Raw genomic sequence first — 15,746 nt, forward strand, 5'->3', positions numbered from 1 at the left:
TGGGTAGTGTGTGTGTGGTTTTAGTTTACTTCACACAATAATTATTTTTTGGTATATTAAGTACAGTTATTACAATTAAGTATTTTTGTTAATTTGTGTCACTTTTTCTCGAAGTGAGACACCATTCCAGTTATACTCGTTTTTCGCCGAATACTGACACACCAAGCTCAAAAGGTGGCGCACTACTTGCTAAGCTCCTATGACACATGCCCATTGTCAGGCTGCTCCTGGATCTGACCTGCCATTGTCCAAGAAGAACACTAGGAGGCGCCAGAGTACAGCACCGTGTCCCTAGAACTGTGTTCACACTGTGGTCACCTGGGCTGTCAGGATTCGGATATACTGTCCGCCATCTATACTGCGGCCTGTGTGACTATCGCGCTGTGTAAGCGGTCACCTACAGCCAGACACCATTTTAATAACGAGTGAGAGGCAGCGTACAGTACGGAGTGAGGGCTCAGGACACCACAGCCGCCATGGCCGCCCCCTCCTCCCCACACAATAGGCGCGTCAGCGAGCATCATCCCACGGCCGCTCCGCTCCTCATTGGTCGCCGCCTCTCGGCCTCCCCCTATTGGCTGCAGGCCGCCTGGCGTGAGCCGCTCTCCCCCTCCACCAGCTGCGTACAGCGCGGATATGACTGCCAGAACTTCCCTGTACCGCCCGGGCAGCCGCTCCCTCCGGCTCGCAGGAAGGAGACGCCATTAGCTCAAGTGTCACCTCACAGCCGCAGCTCCGCTCCAGTTACCATAACCACACATAGCCAGAGCAGGTAAGAGCCACGGCGCTGTGCTCCTAGGGATTTGTAGTTCGCTGTCTTCGCAGCAGTTAAGCGAAGGGAGCGGAAAACTACAATTCCCGGCGAACCCTGCGCTAGCGTGCAGTGACGTCCCACGTCCGGGCGGGCCATTGCCCGGATGTTGTGAATGTTTGCATGACTGGAGCTAGAAGGCGGGGCCTGTGTGTGAATAGCGGTGGTGAGAGGAGGAGGAGGAGGCGGCACCAACGGGCAGGGGAGCAGGTAGAGCCGGAGCCGCTGCGGACAGCCGGATGTGTGGATGTGGTGTCCTGCTGACTGTCACTGTGCTTCTTGTATCCGCAGGGAGGAGACCATTCCGCCTACAGACATGAAGATCAAGGATGCGAAAAAGCCGTGTAAGTGCTTTGTGCCTGCCGCAAGAGGGCGCTGTGCCTGCCCTGCTGATAGAAGAAACTTCCCCATGCATATGCTGTGTAATAACATGTCATGTGACTGCAGCAGTGATGTCACCGGGTGACGTCATTACTTAATAGGGAGCAGTGGAGGAACCTGCAGTGTGGTCAGTATTCTTCTATGTAGGTCACCTGAGATCTACTATAAAGGAGCTGCCCAGTAATAGCTACACATGTTATAATATCCAGAGAAGCCTCAGTGATCTCTGACAGTCATCGGTCACATGACCATGGTGCCAGCTACTATACCATGTGACCACTGAGGCCATCACAAGGGTCTGTGACTAAGCATCATTGTCTCCTCTTTCCCCAGTCCATTACCCTAGTAGTGACAAGTATGGCTGAATTCTTGGTCACATAGAGTGTGACTTATCCCTTAGTCTTCCCCATATCACCACCTCGCCCCGATACAGTAGGGTCACCTGCAGTCTATGGGCATCCATTGTCTCTTTTTAAAGGGATGTCATGAAGCAAAGTTGGTAAAATCAGATGTGCACCGCCTACGTACATACATATAAAGATGTACAAATGTGTTTTAGTGCAGTAACTTAAATCACTACTCTTTTCTCCCTCCATGGATTTGTTCACTTCCTGGTTTCCTTTCTGAACCCTGACCCTGCTGTTGCCATGCAACAGTGCAGACACCTTTCCAACCCACCCCCCTTGCTTGCAGACTACTGCCAGTACTTTGTGTAGGTTGCAGTTGTACAGAGCCTGGCCCACCTTAGTGGGTTGTAACCAAGGGCAGCAGTTTATCGGAACAATGCAGTCACATGGGATTTAGTTAGTCCATATCTCTCATACAAAACAGGTTCAGAGATGCTTCTACATTTTAGTTATGTTAAGGAGAAGTCCAGAGAGAGAGTTTTTTTTTTTTTCTTTCACAAAAACTGAAAAAATAAGACATGCGCTTACCTCCCTGGCACTGGTGGCCGCATACCGCTGCTCAGGTCCCCAGCAGCTTCCTTGTTAGAGAGGGGACTAGGCATGTAACGTTTCCCCTCTCTAACCCGAAGGTGGCTGGGGACCAAAACGGTGATATGTGGCCACCAGTGCCAGAGCCAGGGAGGTAAGTGCATGTCTTATTTTTTTTCATCCTCCCACCTCCCTGGCACTTGGGGAAAAAAACTCACTTTCTGGACTTCTACATTATTTCCACATAATGCATCAGCATGTACCTAGTTTTGTTAATTACACAAGTCCTTTTAGGTACATAGAACTTTTGCACATTTTAACCTCTTAAGGACATATGACGTACCCCTACGTCATATGTCCTCACTTGCACTTCAAAGCGGGGCCGCGCGGCGGCCCCGCTTTGAAGTGCCGCGATCCCGGGTGCCGCGAGTAGCCCGGGACCGCTGCTATTAGCGGGCACGGTCGGATCGCCGTGCCTGCTAATTAGATAATCGGAGGCAGCTGTCAAAGTTGACAGCTGCCTCCGATTACCGGAGGCAACGTTTCCCTGGTGTCTAGTGGGGGAGATCGCTCCTCCGGGACTTTGTCCGGGAGGAGCGATCTCCGTTACTGATGCCGGCCGGGGACACGTCCAAGATGGCGCCGTCCTCGGCTCGGCACTCGTTTGTTTTCGGCTGCAGCAGCCGAAAGCAAACGAGTGCCGATCTCATGGATCTCTGCAGCATATCTATGCTGCAGAGATCTCAATGAGAGATCACAGTGTATATACTAGAAGCCCCCATGGGGGACTTCTAGTATATGTGTAAAAAAAAAAAAAAAAAAGTGTTGTTAATAGTAAAAAGCCCCCTCCCCTAATAAAAGTCTGAATCACCCCCCTTTTCCCAGGTTTTAAATAAAAGTAAACAAATAAATAAATAAATAAACATGTTTGCTATCGCCGCGTGCGTAATCGCCCGAACTATTAATTAATCACATTCCTGATCTCGTACGGTAAACGGCGTCAGCGCAAAAAAATCCCAAAGTGCAAAATTGCGCATTTTTGGTCGCATCAAATCCAGAAAAAATGTAATCTAAAGCGATCAAAAAGTCGTATATGCGCAATCAAGGTACCGATAGAAAGATCACATCATGGCGCAAAAAATGACACCTCGCACAGCCCCATAGACCAAAGGATAAAAGCGCTATAAGCCTGGGAATGGAGCGATTTTAAGGAACGTATATTGGTTAACAACGGTTTGAATTTTTTACAGGCCATCAGATACAATATAAGTTATACATGTTAAATATCGTTTTAATCGTAACGACTTGAGGAACATGCATAACAAGTCAGTTTTACCCCAGGGCGAATGGCGTAAAACCACATTTCCCCCAAATAAAAGAAATGCGTTTTTTTTTTCAATTTCACCACACTTTGAATTTTTTTCTGGTTTCGCAGTGTACTTTATGCAAAAATTAAGCCTGTAATTGCAAAGTACAATTATTGACGCAAAAAATAAGGGGTCATGTGGGTTTCTAGGTGGAAAAATGCAAGTGCTATGACCTTTTAAACACAAGGAGGAAAAACCGAAAACGTAAAAACGAAAATGGGCCATGTCCTTAAAGGGTTAAAACGTATCTGTCGTAATAAAAAAAACTTTTGGTGTCTCAAACGTTTTGATTGGTCCTGTTCAGATGCTTACCTATTGTGAGAACAAGCTGGGAGAAGATCACACTAAGTACAGTCCACTCCCAGCTCTGTGTCATGTGACAGGTCGAGCTCCTAATGCAAGTCAATGGAGCCAGACTGACACAGAGTGCCAAGAGGGGACACGATGCAGCAAGCTCCTCTCCCGACTCGTTCTCACAATGGGTACAGGTCTGAACAGAACCAATAAAAACTTTTTGCATGTTTCTGTGGCATGTCAAAAGTTTGTATGTCGACAGGTACACCCTGTAACCATTGCACATTTTAGGGGATATTTCTGGTATCACTAAAACATCTCCAGGGTGACTGTACTTTGAGAACGCCCACTCAGACAGTGCTGATCATGTTCTTGGCATGTGGGTTGCAATGCATGTTATCATCTTTGGACATTGCCCAGGCTGTTCACAGCCACTTGTCGGATCAGCACCTTGTCAATGTCTGGTAGAAATATTTTGTTATGCAATACTGCATTTGTTTTTCTCTTTTTTTTTTTTTGCTGTTCCAAAATGTTACATTCAGCGCTTATGGCTGTATCCATGTTTTCCAGGCTGCATCCAACTTTTTCAGCCATTGGTAATCAAATGCAGAGCATTGGGGTTTGGCGGCTAACGGTCCGCCCATCTCTAGTTAACATCTCAGTGGGTTCTTTAGCGGGGGCTGCTGGCTTCTGTATACAGAACCTGTTTTTATGCTGCCAATGCAAATAACAGAGCATATAAGAAAGATACCAGCTCCCTTTTTACAATAGTGTATGATATTTCAGGGAAGTCATGAGGCTCCGTGTCTTTGGGGTGGTCCCAGTGCCCCTTCTCCACCGGCTCTGATAGATAGGTATATGTATACACTAATGGTGCGTTTACACAGAGATTTATCAGATTTTTGAAGCCAAAGCCAGGAAAGTATTTGAGGAGAGGAGAAATCTCAGTCTTTCCTTTTTGACCTGTTCATAGTCTGTTTCTGGCTCTGGCTTAAAAAAATCTGCCATATAAATCTGTCTGTATAAACACACCCTTACATCACACACAACTATGTCTTTTTCTGTTTCTGTCCGCATATTTACAATGCAGCCAGTTTCTAGCCGAATGACATCTGTCCATAAATGTATCCTGCTTCAAATATCTGTAGTTAGGCGGCTATACAGGGTGGTTTTCCAGCCATAGCTGCTTTTGGAAAGCTGCTCTGTTACACAATTTAGGGAAATTTATAAGTCACAAGGTCCTTGAGAGAAGTGTCATAATGGATCCTTGTGTTGCTGTATATCTGTTACTAATCTTTCTGTTGGAGTGGGTGACCATCTGTAATACCCATGTGGTGTAGGATGACTCGGATTAAGAATTTCTTAAGCCACAATTGTTTCCTCTGTAGCAGAAGAATAGTGATCTTCTGTGACATGTAATGCTCCATGCTAATATGGTATTACTTAGTAAACGTTTTATTATTATCATGTTCCCTGCACTTGCCTGAAGACCACTGGAATTCCATCTATGTAACACTCAGCCCCTCACCACTAGTGACCAGTAATGGCTCTTAAGGCTGGTTTTCCACCCAAAACACTACATCACCCAACTACTAAGAGGAATGAATTGCCTAGATTTTTTTTTATCATTTGGACCCAGATATTGTAACACACTCCTTGCTTCTAATCTGGTTTTACTGATTTTTTTAATTTTTTTATTTCATTTTTTTTTTTGTACATATTTATGGGGGCATTATTATGCTTCACTGGAAGCCTCATGGACATAAGCAACAATAGACAGGAGTTGGCCCATTGACATAAACGGGCAGGTTTCAGGGCATGCTCTCATAGGTCATAGGGAGATGGAGGCTGAGCTGTGAATATCACCTATTGTATCATCTATGTACTGCTGTCACCTTTAACTGTAATCCTGTCTGTTATAATAAAGCGGACACTCCTGGAGTGAAAAGTGATCAGTACAAAAAATGTTTTAATTTAAACAATACTGTTGCTATTAAGCTTTATCAAACATAGAAACATCATATAGTGATATACACGTATGACAGACAGTACTTGGACAGGTAATGGATAAGTCTATTCAGAAGTGTGATAGTCTTTCCATTCCATGTGCGACTATAGAAGCTCTGACCACATCACAGGACTCAGTCTTTATGTGACCTGATTTCCATAGTGCTCCATATTTCATACACTGTTATTTACATGGATGTGTCTAATGTCTCCTGTCGCTTCATCCATATGAAGAGAAATTCTTTCCAGCAGAGGAATGTCGCTTATGCAGCGCTCCTGTTTCTTATGAGATTATCTGGTTGGTAGCGTAATAAATAACATGCAATAGTTAGGTTAAGCTCAGTATTATCCAGTAAATACCCGGCATAAAGAATTGTTTACTTTGATCGTTTACACAAAGTGAGGAAGTCCTAGGGGTCGGGTGGCTGGGATGAAGTCACAGGGCGGTATTTAGGTCAGTATTTTATATCCGTGTTTGTGAGCAAGAACTAGGGATCGAAAATAGAGGAAAACTAGAATGGAAAGAGTTTTGTTTCTGTGTTTTGAATCAAGTCCTGGCTTTGGCTTACAAATGCTGATGCAAATACTGACCTAAATACGCCTCTGAAAGTGGCCTGAGAGTGTGCTGAGAATTTAGATACTGGCATCTAGTTTGGGTTGTTGTCTATTATAGCCATAAGGGTGAAATCACACAGGCACGTGTTTGGCACCAAAGCCAGGAGTGAATTCAAAAAGAGTATTATAAGGGAGAAAAATTTACGTAATCTCGGATCCACTTCAGGTTCTTTAGATTCAGAAATTGCAACTTAAAACCTGAACATGTGAACTCACTCTAAAATTTGGTCTGTTATTGGCGCCTCCTGGAGTTGTCTAACTGGCCCACAAAATCTACTTTATATTGTTAATCCCTCTAATAAAGCCCCTTTGTGACTAGTTAAAATTACATTGTCTCATGCAGCATGAATACGGAAAAACATATGATGTTATTAATGTGTATATTCTTTTTCATCAGCATTCCCTTGGTTTGGTATGGACATTGGTGGTACCTTAGTAAAACTGGCTTATTTTGAGCCAATTGATATAACAGCAGAGGAGGAGCAAGAAGAAGTTGAGAGCCTAAAGAGCATCCGTAAATATCTGACTTCCAATGTAGCCTATGGTTCTACAGGCATTCGAGATGTCCACTTGGAGCTGAAAAACCTGACCCTCTTTGGCAGAAAAGGAAACCTGCACTTCATCCGATTCCCCACACAAGATCTGCCAACATTTATTCACATGGCAAGAGATAAGAATTTTTCAACACTACATACTGTCCTGTGCGCAACAGGCGGTGGTGCTTATAAATTTGAAGAAGAGTTTAGGACGGTAGGTACTAAACTATTGGGCACTGGCACCGGCCTTTGCCATGTTAGGATGGTATTTGTACACTTTTGGTCTTGTACTCTATAAAACAATTAGCATTTTTAATTCTTTATGTATTCTTACACAAGTGAGAATACTCTTTAGATATAGGAAATAAGAACCTTATATGTGCATATTTTTGTTTCTTCTAAACAGATTGGTAACCTAGAACTGCACAAGGTGGATGAACTGGATTCCCTTGTTAAAGGCTTGTTGTACATAGACTCAGTCAGTTTTAATGGCCAGGCTGAGTGCTATTATTTTGAGAATGCTTCACACCCAGAACAGTGCCAGAAAATTCCATTTAATCTCGATGACCCTTATCCTTTACTGGTGGTGAACATTGGTTCTGGAGTCAGCATTCTCGCAGTCCATTCCAAGGACAGCTATAAAAGAGTGTGTGGTACAAGGTAATGCACTTTGATTCTTGTGCTTATAAAAGTGACAATAAATCTCAAAGGTGTTGGCTACTTTATAGTAAAATTAAGTGTACAGTATTAGTAAGTGTACTCACTGTATATATGGACAGCAGCTCCCTGTGTACCTCATAGAGCTAATATCAGACTCCCCTCCTCCAGGCTGTGCTGTCCTGATCTGTGGTGTTTTGGTCTATAAGATGGCTGACATGTAGAAGCATGTGACCATGCCCCACCCCCCAGTGTCCACCACTAAGCCTGTATATGCCTGAGGAGGACACTGGAGGCGGGGCATGGTCACATGCTCCTCCATGTCGGCCATCTTATGGGCAGATTTAACATAAAGCAGGGCAGCATAGCTTGAAGGAGGGGAGCCTGATCTTAGCCCTATGTGGTACACAGGCAGCTGCTGTCAGTGAGTACACTTATACACTAATACTGTACACTGAACAATTTTACTATAAAGTGGCCAACCCCTCTAAGCAGCCACTGTCCTTTCAACAAACTCTGCATAGATCATAGTACATTCAACAAACTCTTCATAGTACTAGTGAATATAAGAAACATTGTAATATATCTTATCAGACAAAAATACCTCATCCTGGTATGAAGCAAGGTCCTGTTGTCAAAATCATCTGAGCACTGTTTATTGGCTATGGCCTTAAACTAGCTTTAGTTATCAAATTACAAGAAATACAAGTCTATTCTCTTGGCTGCTTCCAGGTAGTGGAAACCAGTGCAAATGGGTTATGTTTGTGTCGGCACTGCTATGAGCCACAGTGTTAGTTGAATCTTTGGGGTAGTCAGAATGGTATACGCTGGCTGTTAGTAATGTGCCAACTCTACTCATTTAGCCTAGGTGGAGGCACTTTCCTTGGTCTCTGCAGTTTACTGACAGGATGTGAAAGCTTTGAAGAAGCTCTGGAAATGGCAGCCACCGGTGACAGTACTAATGCTGATAAATTAGTAAGGGACATATATGGAGGAGACTACGAAAGATTTGGGCTTCCTGGATGGGCAGTAGCATCAAGGTAAAGTAATAGCCTTTTTATCTAATATTCTTATTTTCTAATAACTGTGGTTAAAATTTATACTTCAAGAAAAACTTGCCTAGAGTATGATAGAAATAGGTCCAGCCCTGCCATCAATCCATTGTTCTTAAGGCCCTATTACACAGAACGATTATCGTCCGTTAATCGTTCTGTGTAATAGAAGGCAGCAATCAGCCGTCATGAACGATATCGGCTGATCATTGCAGTCGTTTGTCTTTCAACGTTGTTGAAGAACAATCCATATAGCAGCGATTTGTTGCCGCTGCTCTGTGGAATAGGAGTGGCAGCAGCAGACCGCTGCTATATGCTATGGGCTGCCCGGATGATCCGTGATCCTTTGATTATTATATATCTGTTTGACACATTCTAAACATAGATTGCACCATAATGACTAGCGCTCACACCTCTACCGATGAACTAGTTATGCCCTATCTTACATTTTGTAGATAACTTTCAGCTGCTGGAAAACCATTTTAATATACATTTAAATTTCTTATGCTTAAAAGTAGTATAATACAGTGTTATATACGCCAACTTGGTTATTCCCTTATGGCAAGTTACCTGAAAATGTTTGCTTCATTCTTCTCAGTTTTGGAAACATGATTTACAAAGATAAACGAGAATCTGTAAGTAAAGAAGATCTGGCTCGTGCTACATTGGTGACCATTACCAATAATATTGGCTCAATAGCCCGGATGTGTGCTGTCAATGAGGTAAGATTGGTATTAAACACTCATATAGTGGGCAAGGTGGGAGTTGTAGTGTCAAAGTAGCTAGAGAGCCACAGATTGAAGCTCACTGACTCTCTAGTGGGTCCAGTATATTCCTGGAGAGTCAAGGTGGTAATGAAGCCTTAGTGGCTGGGAGGAGGACGGAAGGTGCATTCATTCTGCTGCTTTTGTGTCACCACCCCCACTTCTACATACCAGGACATGGGATCATTAATTTTAACATGCTGTTTTGCAGCAGACTACCATCACAGCATCCAAATGGTATGCCTGACAGCTATAAGCTATTGGGGGGGGGGGGATTTTACATAGTAGAATTCCATTTTACTCACAGCTGTGGGCAATTACTGACTACACAGGGCTCCAGACTAAAAAATTTACCTAGGAGCCATTGGCTCCTAACATGAAAAATTTAGGCGCCAAATATAATATTTGGTCGCCAACATTTTAAACCATGTAAAATTAATGTTATGTTACATGGGACTTACTGTGTGCAGAGGCCACGGCAGCATCCTCCTCCTTTAGATCCTTTCTTTTCTTAGTTTGAAAATGTTCAACATGGAAACTTGCAACTTGACAACCATATCCAGTCTGACTCAGTACTTCAGCTTCACTTGGCTAGCCTTTTAATGAGGCTTACTCTTCTGAACTTGAACTTAAAGGGAACCTGTCACCCCCGGTGACGGGGTGACAGGCTCCCAACCCCCCTATACTCACCTCATCGCGCCGGGTCCCGCTTCTGAAGATGGTCGGGTGACGGAGATCTCAGCCGCTGCAGCCCGGCGTGCGCTGAGAGATGAGTCCAACGCTCATAGAGAATGACGGGAGAGTCCAGCGCTCCGTCATTCTCTATGAGTGTTGGACTCATCTCTCAGTGTGCGCGCCGGACTGCAGCGGCTGAGATCTCCGTGACCCGACCATCTCCAGAAGCGGGACCCGGCGCGATGAGGTGAGTATAGGGGGTTCTAACGGGGGGTTGGGAGCCTGTCACCCCGGCACCGGGGGTGACAGGTTCCCTTTAAAAGCTTGCAACAGTCTATACATACTGAGCTAGACTTATGACTGCAGCCATAGTGACCCCCCACAAGATGTGTATATAGATAGATATATCTCTCACCTAGTGACTAATGCAAGTGACCCCCTACAATACAGACACCTGAGGGGCCCTGATAATAATAATTGTGCATATATCTCCCAGTGTCTGCAGCCAGTTTGCCCTACACTTATAGATGGCCCCCTCCCCTTATAGATGACCCCCTCTACCCCCATTATAGATGCCCCCTCCTCCCCCCCCATTATAGATGCCCCCTCCTCCCCCCCCATTATAGATGCCCCCTCTTCTCCCCCCTTATAGATACCCCCTCCCCTTATAGATGACCCCCTCTACCCCCATTATAGATGCCCCCTCCTCCCCCCATTATAGATGCCCCCTCCTCCCCCCCCATTATAGATGCCCCCTCCTCCCCCCCATTATAGATGCCCTCTTCTCCCCCCCTTATAGATACCCCCTCCCCTTATAGCTAGCCCCCTCTCCCCCCCTTGAAGATGGCCCCTCTTCTCCCCCCATTATAGATGGCCCCTCTTCTCCCCCCATTATAGATGCCCCCCCTTCTCTTCCCCCCATTATAGATGGCACTCTCTTCTCCCCCCATTATAGATGCCCCCCCCCCTTTCCTCTATGCTAAGCAATATTTAAAAAAAACAAACACACAAACTCACCTGACAACCCGATCCCCCGGCGATCCTCTTCTTCTTCGGACGCTGTCCCCGGCTGATGCGCGGCTGCCGGGGGTGTCCCGTCCTATCCCCGGCAGTGCGGCGCGTCAGTGAGCTCCCTGTACGCCGGGGCTGTGACTTCTGACACAGGAAGCGTCTCTGACGCGCGCTTCCTGTGCCGGAAGTCAGGGCCCCAGGCAGCTCACTGATGCGCCGCGCTGCCGGGGATAGGATGGGACACCCCCGGCAGCCGCGCATCAGCCGCGCATCTTAAAGAGACAGCGCGCCGCCGCCGGGGCCAGTCGCAAATGGCGCCCAGATTAATAAATCTGGGCGCCATTTGCAAAATATCAGTCGCATTGGCGACCATTTTGGTCGCCATCTGGAGCCCTGCTACAGGTGGCTCTGTTTTCTCTTAAAGGGTGCCTTCACACGTACCATATCGCTGCTTATTTCTCGCATAAAACTTGCATCAAACTCGCATGAAAGTAGCTGCGTTTTTTGTGGTGTTGAACTTGCCTGTGAAGATCATATGAAAATCAAAACTCGCATTTAAAAATCGCACCAAACACGCAGTGAGAATACATATACATTGGCTTGATAGCTATCAGTATCACTATGGATTTATGTGCGAGAAACTCGCAGCGATACGGTACGTGTGAAGGCACCCTAAGAAGTATTCCAGATTTACCCATATATTATACAGTGAATACCATTGCCCACATATTACCAGTATTTCCTGTATTTCATTCTAGCCAAGTTGCATCCATACACCTTGATCCCTTAGTCATGAGATACCCAGTCTGTTCGTCTGTATGTCCCTCCTTGAACAGAGTGCTTCTGAAGATGTAATTTTCTTCCTAGCTTTAAGGGAGCAGGCATACAGTGAAATAGGTTAGTCCATGTTATGATTAGCTGCAGAGTTATACAGCTCCCCTAAGTCACATTGTCTGTCTCTTCTGTGTGCAAACGAGATAGCCAGGAGATAAGCTAAAGGTGCCTCTCATATGATCCTGTATATTGTGTTCAAGACTGTACCCCCTCTGCAAAGCAGAGGCATCATGGGAAATGTAGGCTGTATAAGACAACCCACACATTGACCTATATAAAAAATAATATCTGGATGCTCCTTTTAAAGCGACTCTGTGCCCATAATTTGACCCTTCTAAACCGCTTGTACCTTCGGATAGCTGCTCCGTTTGGCAGGTGATGCAGTTATTGTCATAAAAAACAACATTTAAACTTGCCCAACGGCCTTGGCCTAAAATATCTGTGCCCTAACTTTGTACCACCCCTCCATCCCTCCTCCCCACCCTCTTCATCATTAGGAATGCCACTGGAAATTTTTTTCTGTCTGAACATTGCACAGGTTCCCTTACAATCCAGCCTTACAATGTTCAGTATTCACACAGCTGATTAATAGGAGACAATCTACCTGGAGCATTCCTAATGATGAGGAGGGCGGGGAGGAGGGACAGAGAGGTTTTGCCAGCCTAATGCATACACAATCTAAGCCCCGGATGTTGGGCACGGGGCTGCAAGTTTAAAAGTTGTTTTTTAGGACAAAACCTGCATTACCTGCCGAACGGACCTCAGGAAAGATCTTGGATTAAAAGCAGCTATCTGAAGGTGCAAGTGGTTTGGGGGGGGGGGGGGGTCAGATTGTGGGTACAGAGTCGCTTTAATGTTCTGTTGACTGCAGTATAGTTTTATGTAAGGCTAAAAAAAAAAAAAAAAAGATAGAAAAACAGATGCATTTCTGTGCATCTGTTTTGATCCGTTTTTCCATTTGACTATTTTTTTATAAAAAAAAAAGGATCAAAATGCAATCGTTTTGTGTTTTTTAGCGAACACAGAAATGTGGATAACCAAGTTTGTGTGTGCATAAAAAAAAAAAAAAACAGATGCGTTTTGATCTTTTTAATTTTTTTATTTAAAAAAAAAAACACAGTGTGTACCCAGCCTGAATTGTATTATTGACTGCTGGTGTGGTTTTACATGTAGAACCCCAAGCAGACATCCACAATGTTTTTGCCATCTCTTTGAACTATTTAGTTTGTCTATTGCTTCCATCCTTCGGCTTCTTTATAGTGCTGCCTTGTGGCATATGTATCAAGCAGCATTGTACAGGGCTATGAAGGCTGTAAGAGAATACAACAAGCCAAACAGGAAGTGTTTAATACTAAAGAGAAGCAGGATGTGAGATAATAAAGGTGTGTTGCAGATGAAGCCAAAAAGGCTTTTACTGACCCAATAAACATAATACAGCCCCTATAACAGAACCCACAGACACAGCTATTGGAAAATGCTCTTGTCTTTACATTTTCCTATTGTATTATTGTTGTTATAGTGCCCCAAGTAGTTGGTTTTCTTTTGACTCCCTCTTAGAATGTCCACCTAATATATCTAGTAGTACATCAGTAGTTCAGTCCCACAGATCAGTGGGGGTCTGAGACCTGGCACTTCCATTCATCACATGCCTGCATATTTAGAGCAGACAGGTTCGTACATTGTGTGGTGACCGTAGCGTTAGCATTCTCACTTTTTACCAATGGAAGTTGCCCCTAAAAGTTGTGGTATGCTGGCTTCTTATCTTTTAGGAACTCTTGGTTACTTTTTATTTAAGAACTATATAGGAAATGATACATTATTTTTTCACTTTTTGTTTTAGAAAATAAACAGAGTTATCTTTGTTGGTAATTTTCTCCGGGTAAATACCCTTTCAATGAAATTGCTGGCGTATGCATTGGATTATTGGTCGAATGGTCAACTTAAAGCGCTCTTTCTGGAACACGAGGTATGTGCCCAAGTAAAAAAAACAAGCCTTTGAAAAAGTATATGTATGTTAATCCCGATATTGGATTATGTGTTGCTGAGGTATATAGTCACATTTTACAGTACAGTGATGTGTACACTTTCATTCCTTATTAAACCAAACATCCAATATTACCTATAAGACAAATAAACAACTTTTCTTTGTGGTAATAGCTCTTAGTTGTTATGAAAGTAAATTTATTTATTATATTACAGCAGGTGGGAATCTCATTGTATTTCATTAGAAACCCCTTTAAAATGTTAGTGTGCAATTGAAAGTTATAGCTTTGTGAAGCTTATAGCTGTGCATTTCACTCCATGGCTGAATGGCTTCCCAATCCAAGAGGATGGGCTGTATTATAAGCTTATGGAGTATGGCTTCTATAATCTTTCTGATCATACGGCCAGGCCAGGACACTCACTTCAACTAACTTACGATCGCAGAGGGCCTTAGGACTCTATAAAGTTTAAAGGGAGTACACAGAAGTCTCTGTTTCTGTCATTGCAAAAGTTATACTTTGAAGGCCTTCCCTTATTTACAGCCACTAAATTATTTTTCTCTTTGTTTCTTCCAGGGCTATTTTGGTGCAGTTGGTGCCCTTCTAGGTTTGCTGAATTTCTCCTGAGTTCTCCTGTAATTTTTTATCCTGGAATCGGTTCGCTGGAAAGTTGTATACAGTTTAAAGAGTGGGCATAACTGAAGAAAATTTTGACAATATCGATCTTTCTTTTGTTAGTAAATATGTGAATATTTAGACCAATTTGGAAGCCATGATCTTGTTGAGGACCCTCGTGCTAGGGATGTTGCACATATGGCCCTTGCAGCAGTAAACCACCCTGTATATAGAGCCAGTATTATGTAAGCAAGGGGATTAAAAAGAGCACATATTGTACTGCATAAACTCTATAAGTTACTGGCAGCCATTTGGTCTATCCAAACAGTTTGTTCTGCATCTGACATTACATTTGGCCCGTATTATGGATGCCATTTAGTTTTATTTTTATTTTTTTTTTTGCATCAGAGGCATTTACTGTTCTTACTCTAGCACAACGCACATGTTCATGCGGTCATTCCTCATCTCTGAGTTTTCCAGTGTAAGGGGCAGCATTGTGTACTCAAAATGCAGCTTTTTTCCTTTAGTTTTTTTTTCTGATTGTATGTAGTTTTTATTTTTGTAAATATAAAGCTCTTCGTTTTCTACCAAGTCAAACAAGTCCATGTATATTTGCAATGGAGTTGTTTTGCCTTAATAATGTTGACCAACATCGTGGTAGCCAACACTGCTTCAAAACTTAGTCTGTTCTTGATACATTCAGAGAGCCATTGCTGCATTTACCTGTATATTAGTGGATGCTTAAATTGTCCTTAGATCTGTCCATTCCTTTAAAGGGGGTTCTTAGGATTAGAAAAAACATAGCTGCTTTCTTCAAAACAAGAAAAATACACCACTCTTGCCCTCAGGTTGTGTGTGGTATTACAGCTCAGCTCCATTTACTTTGGTGGAACCAGCTGCAATACCTCATACAAACTAAGAATGATGCTGTTTTTGGAAGAAAGCAGCCATGTTTTTCTAATCCTGGATAAACCCTTTGATTTACAGCCAGTATTACAAGTGCTGTTTGCCTCATAGTCTCATCAGGCGGCAACTACATGGCAAATCTTTGTTGAAGTGTTTTTTATTCAGTGTTTTTGCTGATGTTTAAACTGTGGGCATGTTCAGCAGTGGGTAATTGTACACTTAATGACATGTCATGTTCCACTACACTGGACTGTGGATCATGGATTTGGTGTAAATTTAAAATGTTCTTCTGTGTTACCTGTTG

General features: G+C 43.7%; 1 protein-coding gene across 2 annotated transcripts; it reads left to right on the forward strand.

The window, feature by feature from the left end:
* The first annotated feature begins 463 nt into the window (after positions 1-463).
* Positions 464-14,683, forward strand: PANK3 (pantothenate kinase 3). 2 transcript variants are annotated; one of them, XM_069970587.1, is made up of 8 exons: positions 464-772; positions 1,103-1,155; positions 6,808-7,160; positions 7,353-7,606; positions 8,467-8,643; positions 9,254-9,377; positions 13,780-13,905; positions 14,498-14,683. In XM_069970587.1, exons 1-8 carry the CDS (start codon positions 477-479, stop codon positions 14,546-14,548), a joined length of 1,434 nt encoding a protein of 477 aa, XP_069826688.1. In that variant the 5' UTR covers positions 464-476; the 3' UTR covers positions 14,549-14,683. The 2 variants fall into 2 exon arrangements, with proteins under 2 accessions (XP_069826688.1, XP_069826698.1); XM_069970597.1 differs by lacking the exon at positions 464-772 and adding an exon at positions 980-1,021.
* Positions 14,684-15,746: the final 1,063 nt, after the last annotated feature.

Source organism: Dendropsophus ebraccatus, chromosome 1, assembly GCF_027789765.1.
Source record: "Dendropsophus ebraccatus isolate aDenEbr1 chromosome 1, aDenEbr1.pat, whole genome shotgun sequence".
NCBI classification, from domain to species: domain Eukaryota; kingdom Metazoa; phylum Chordata; class Amphibia; order Anura; family Hylidae; genus Dendropsophus; species Dendropsophus ebraccatus.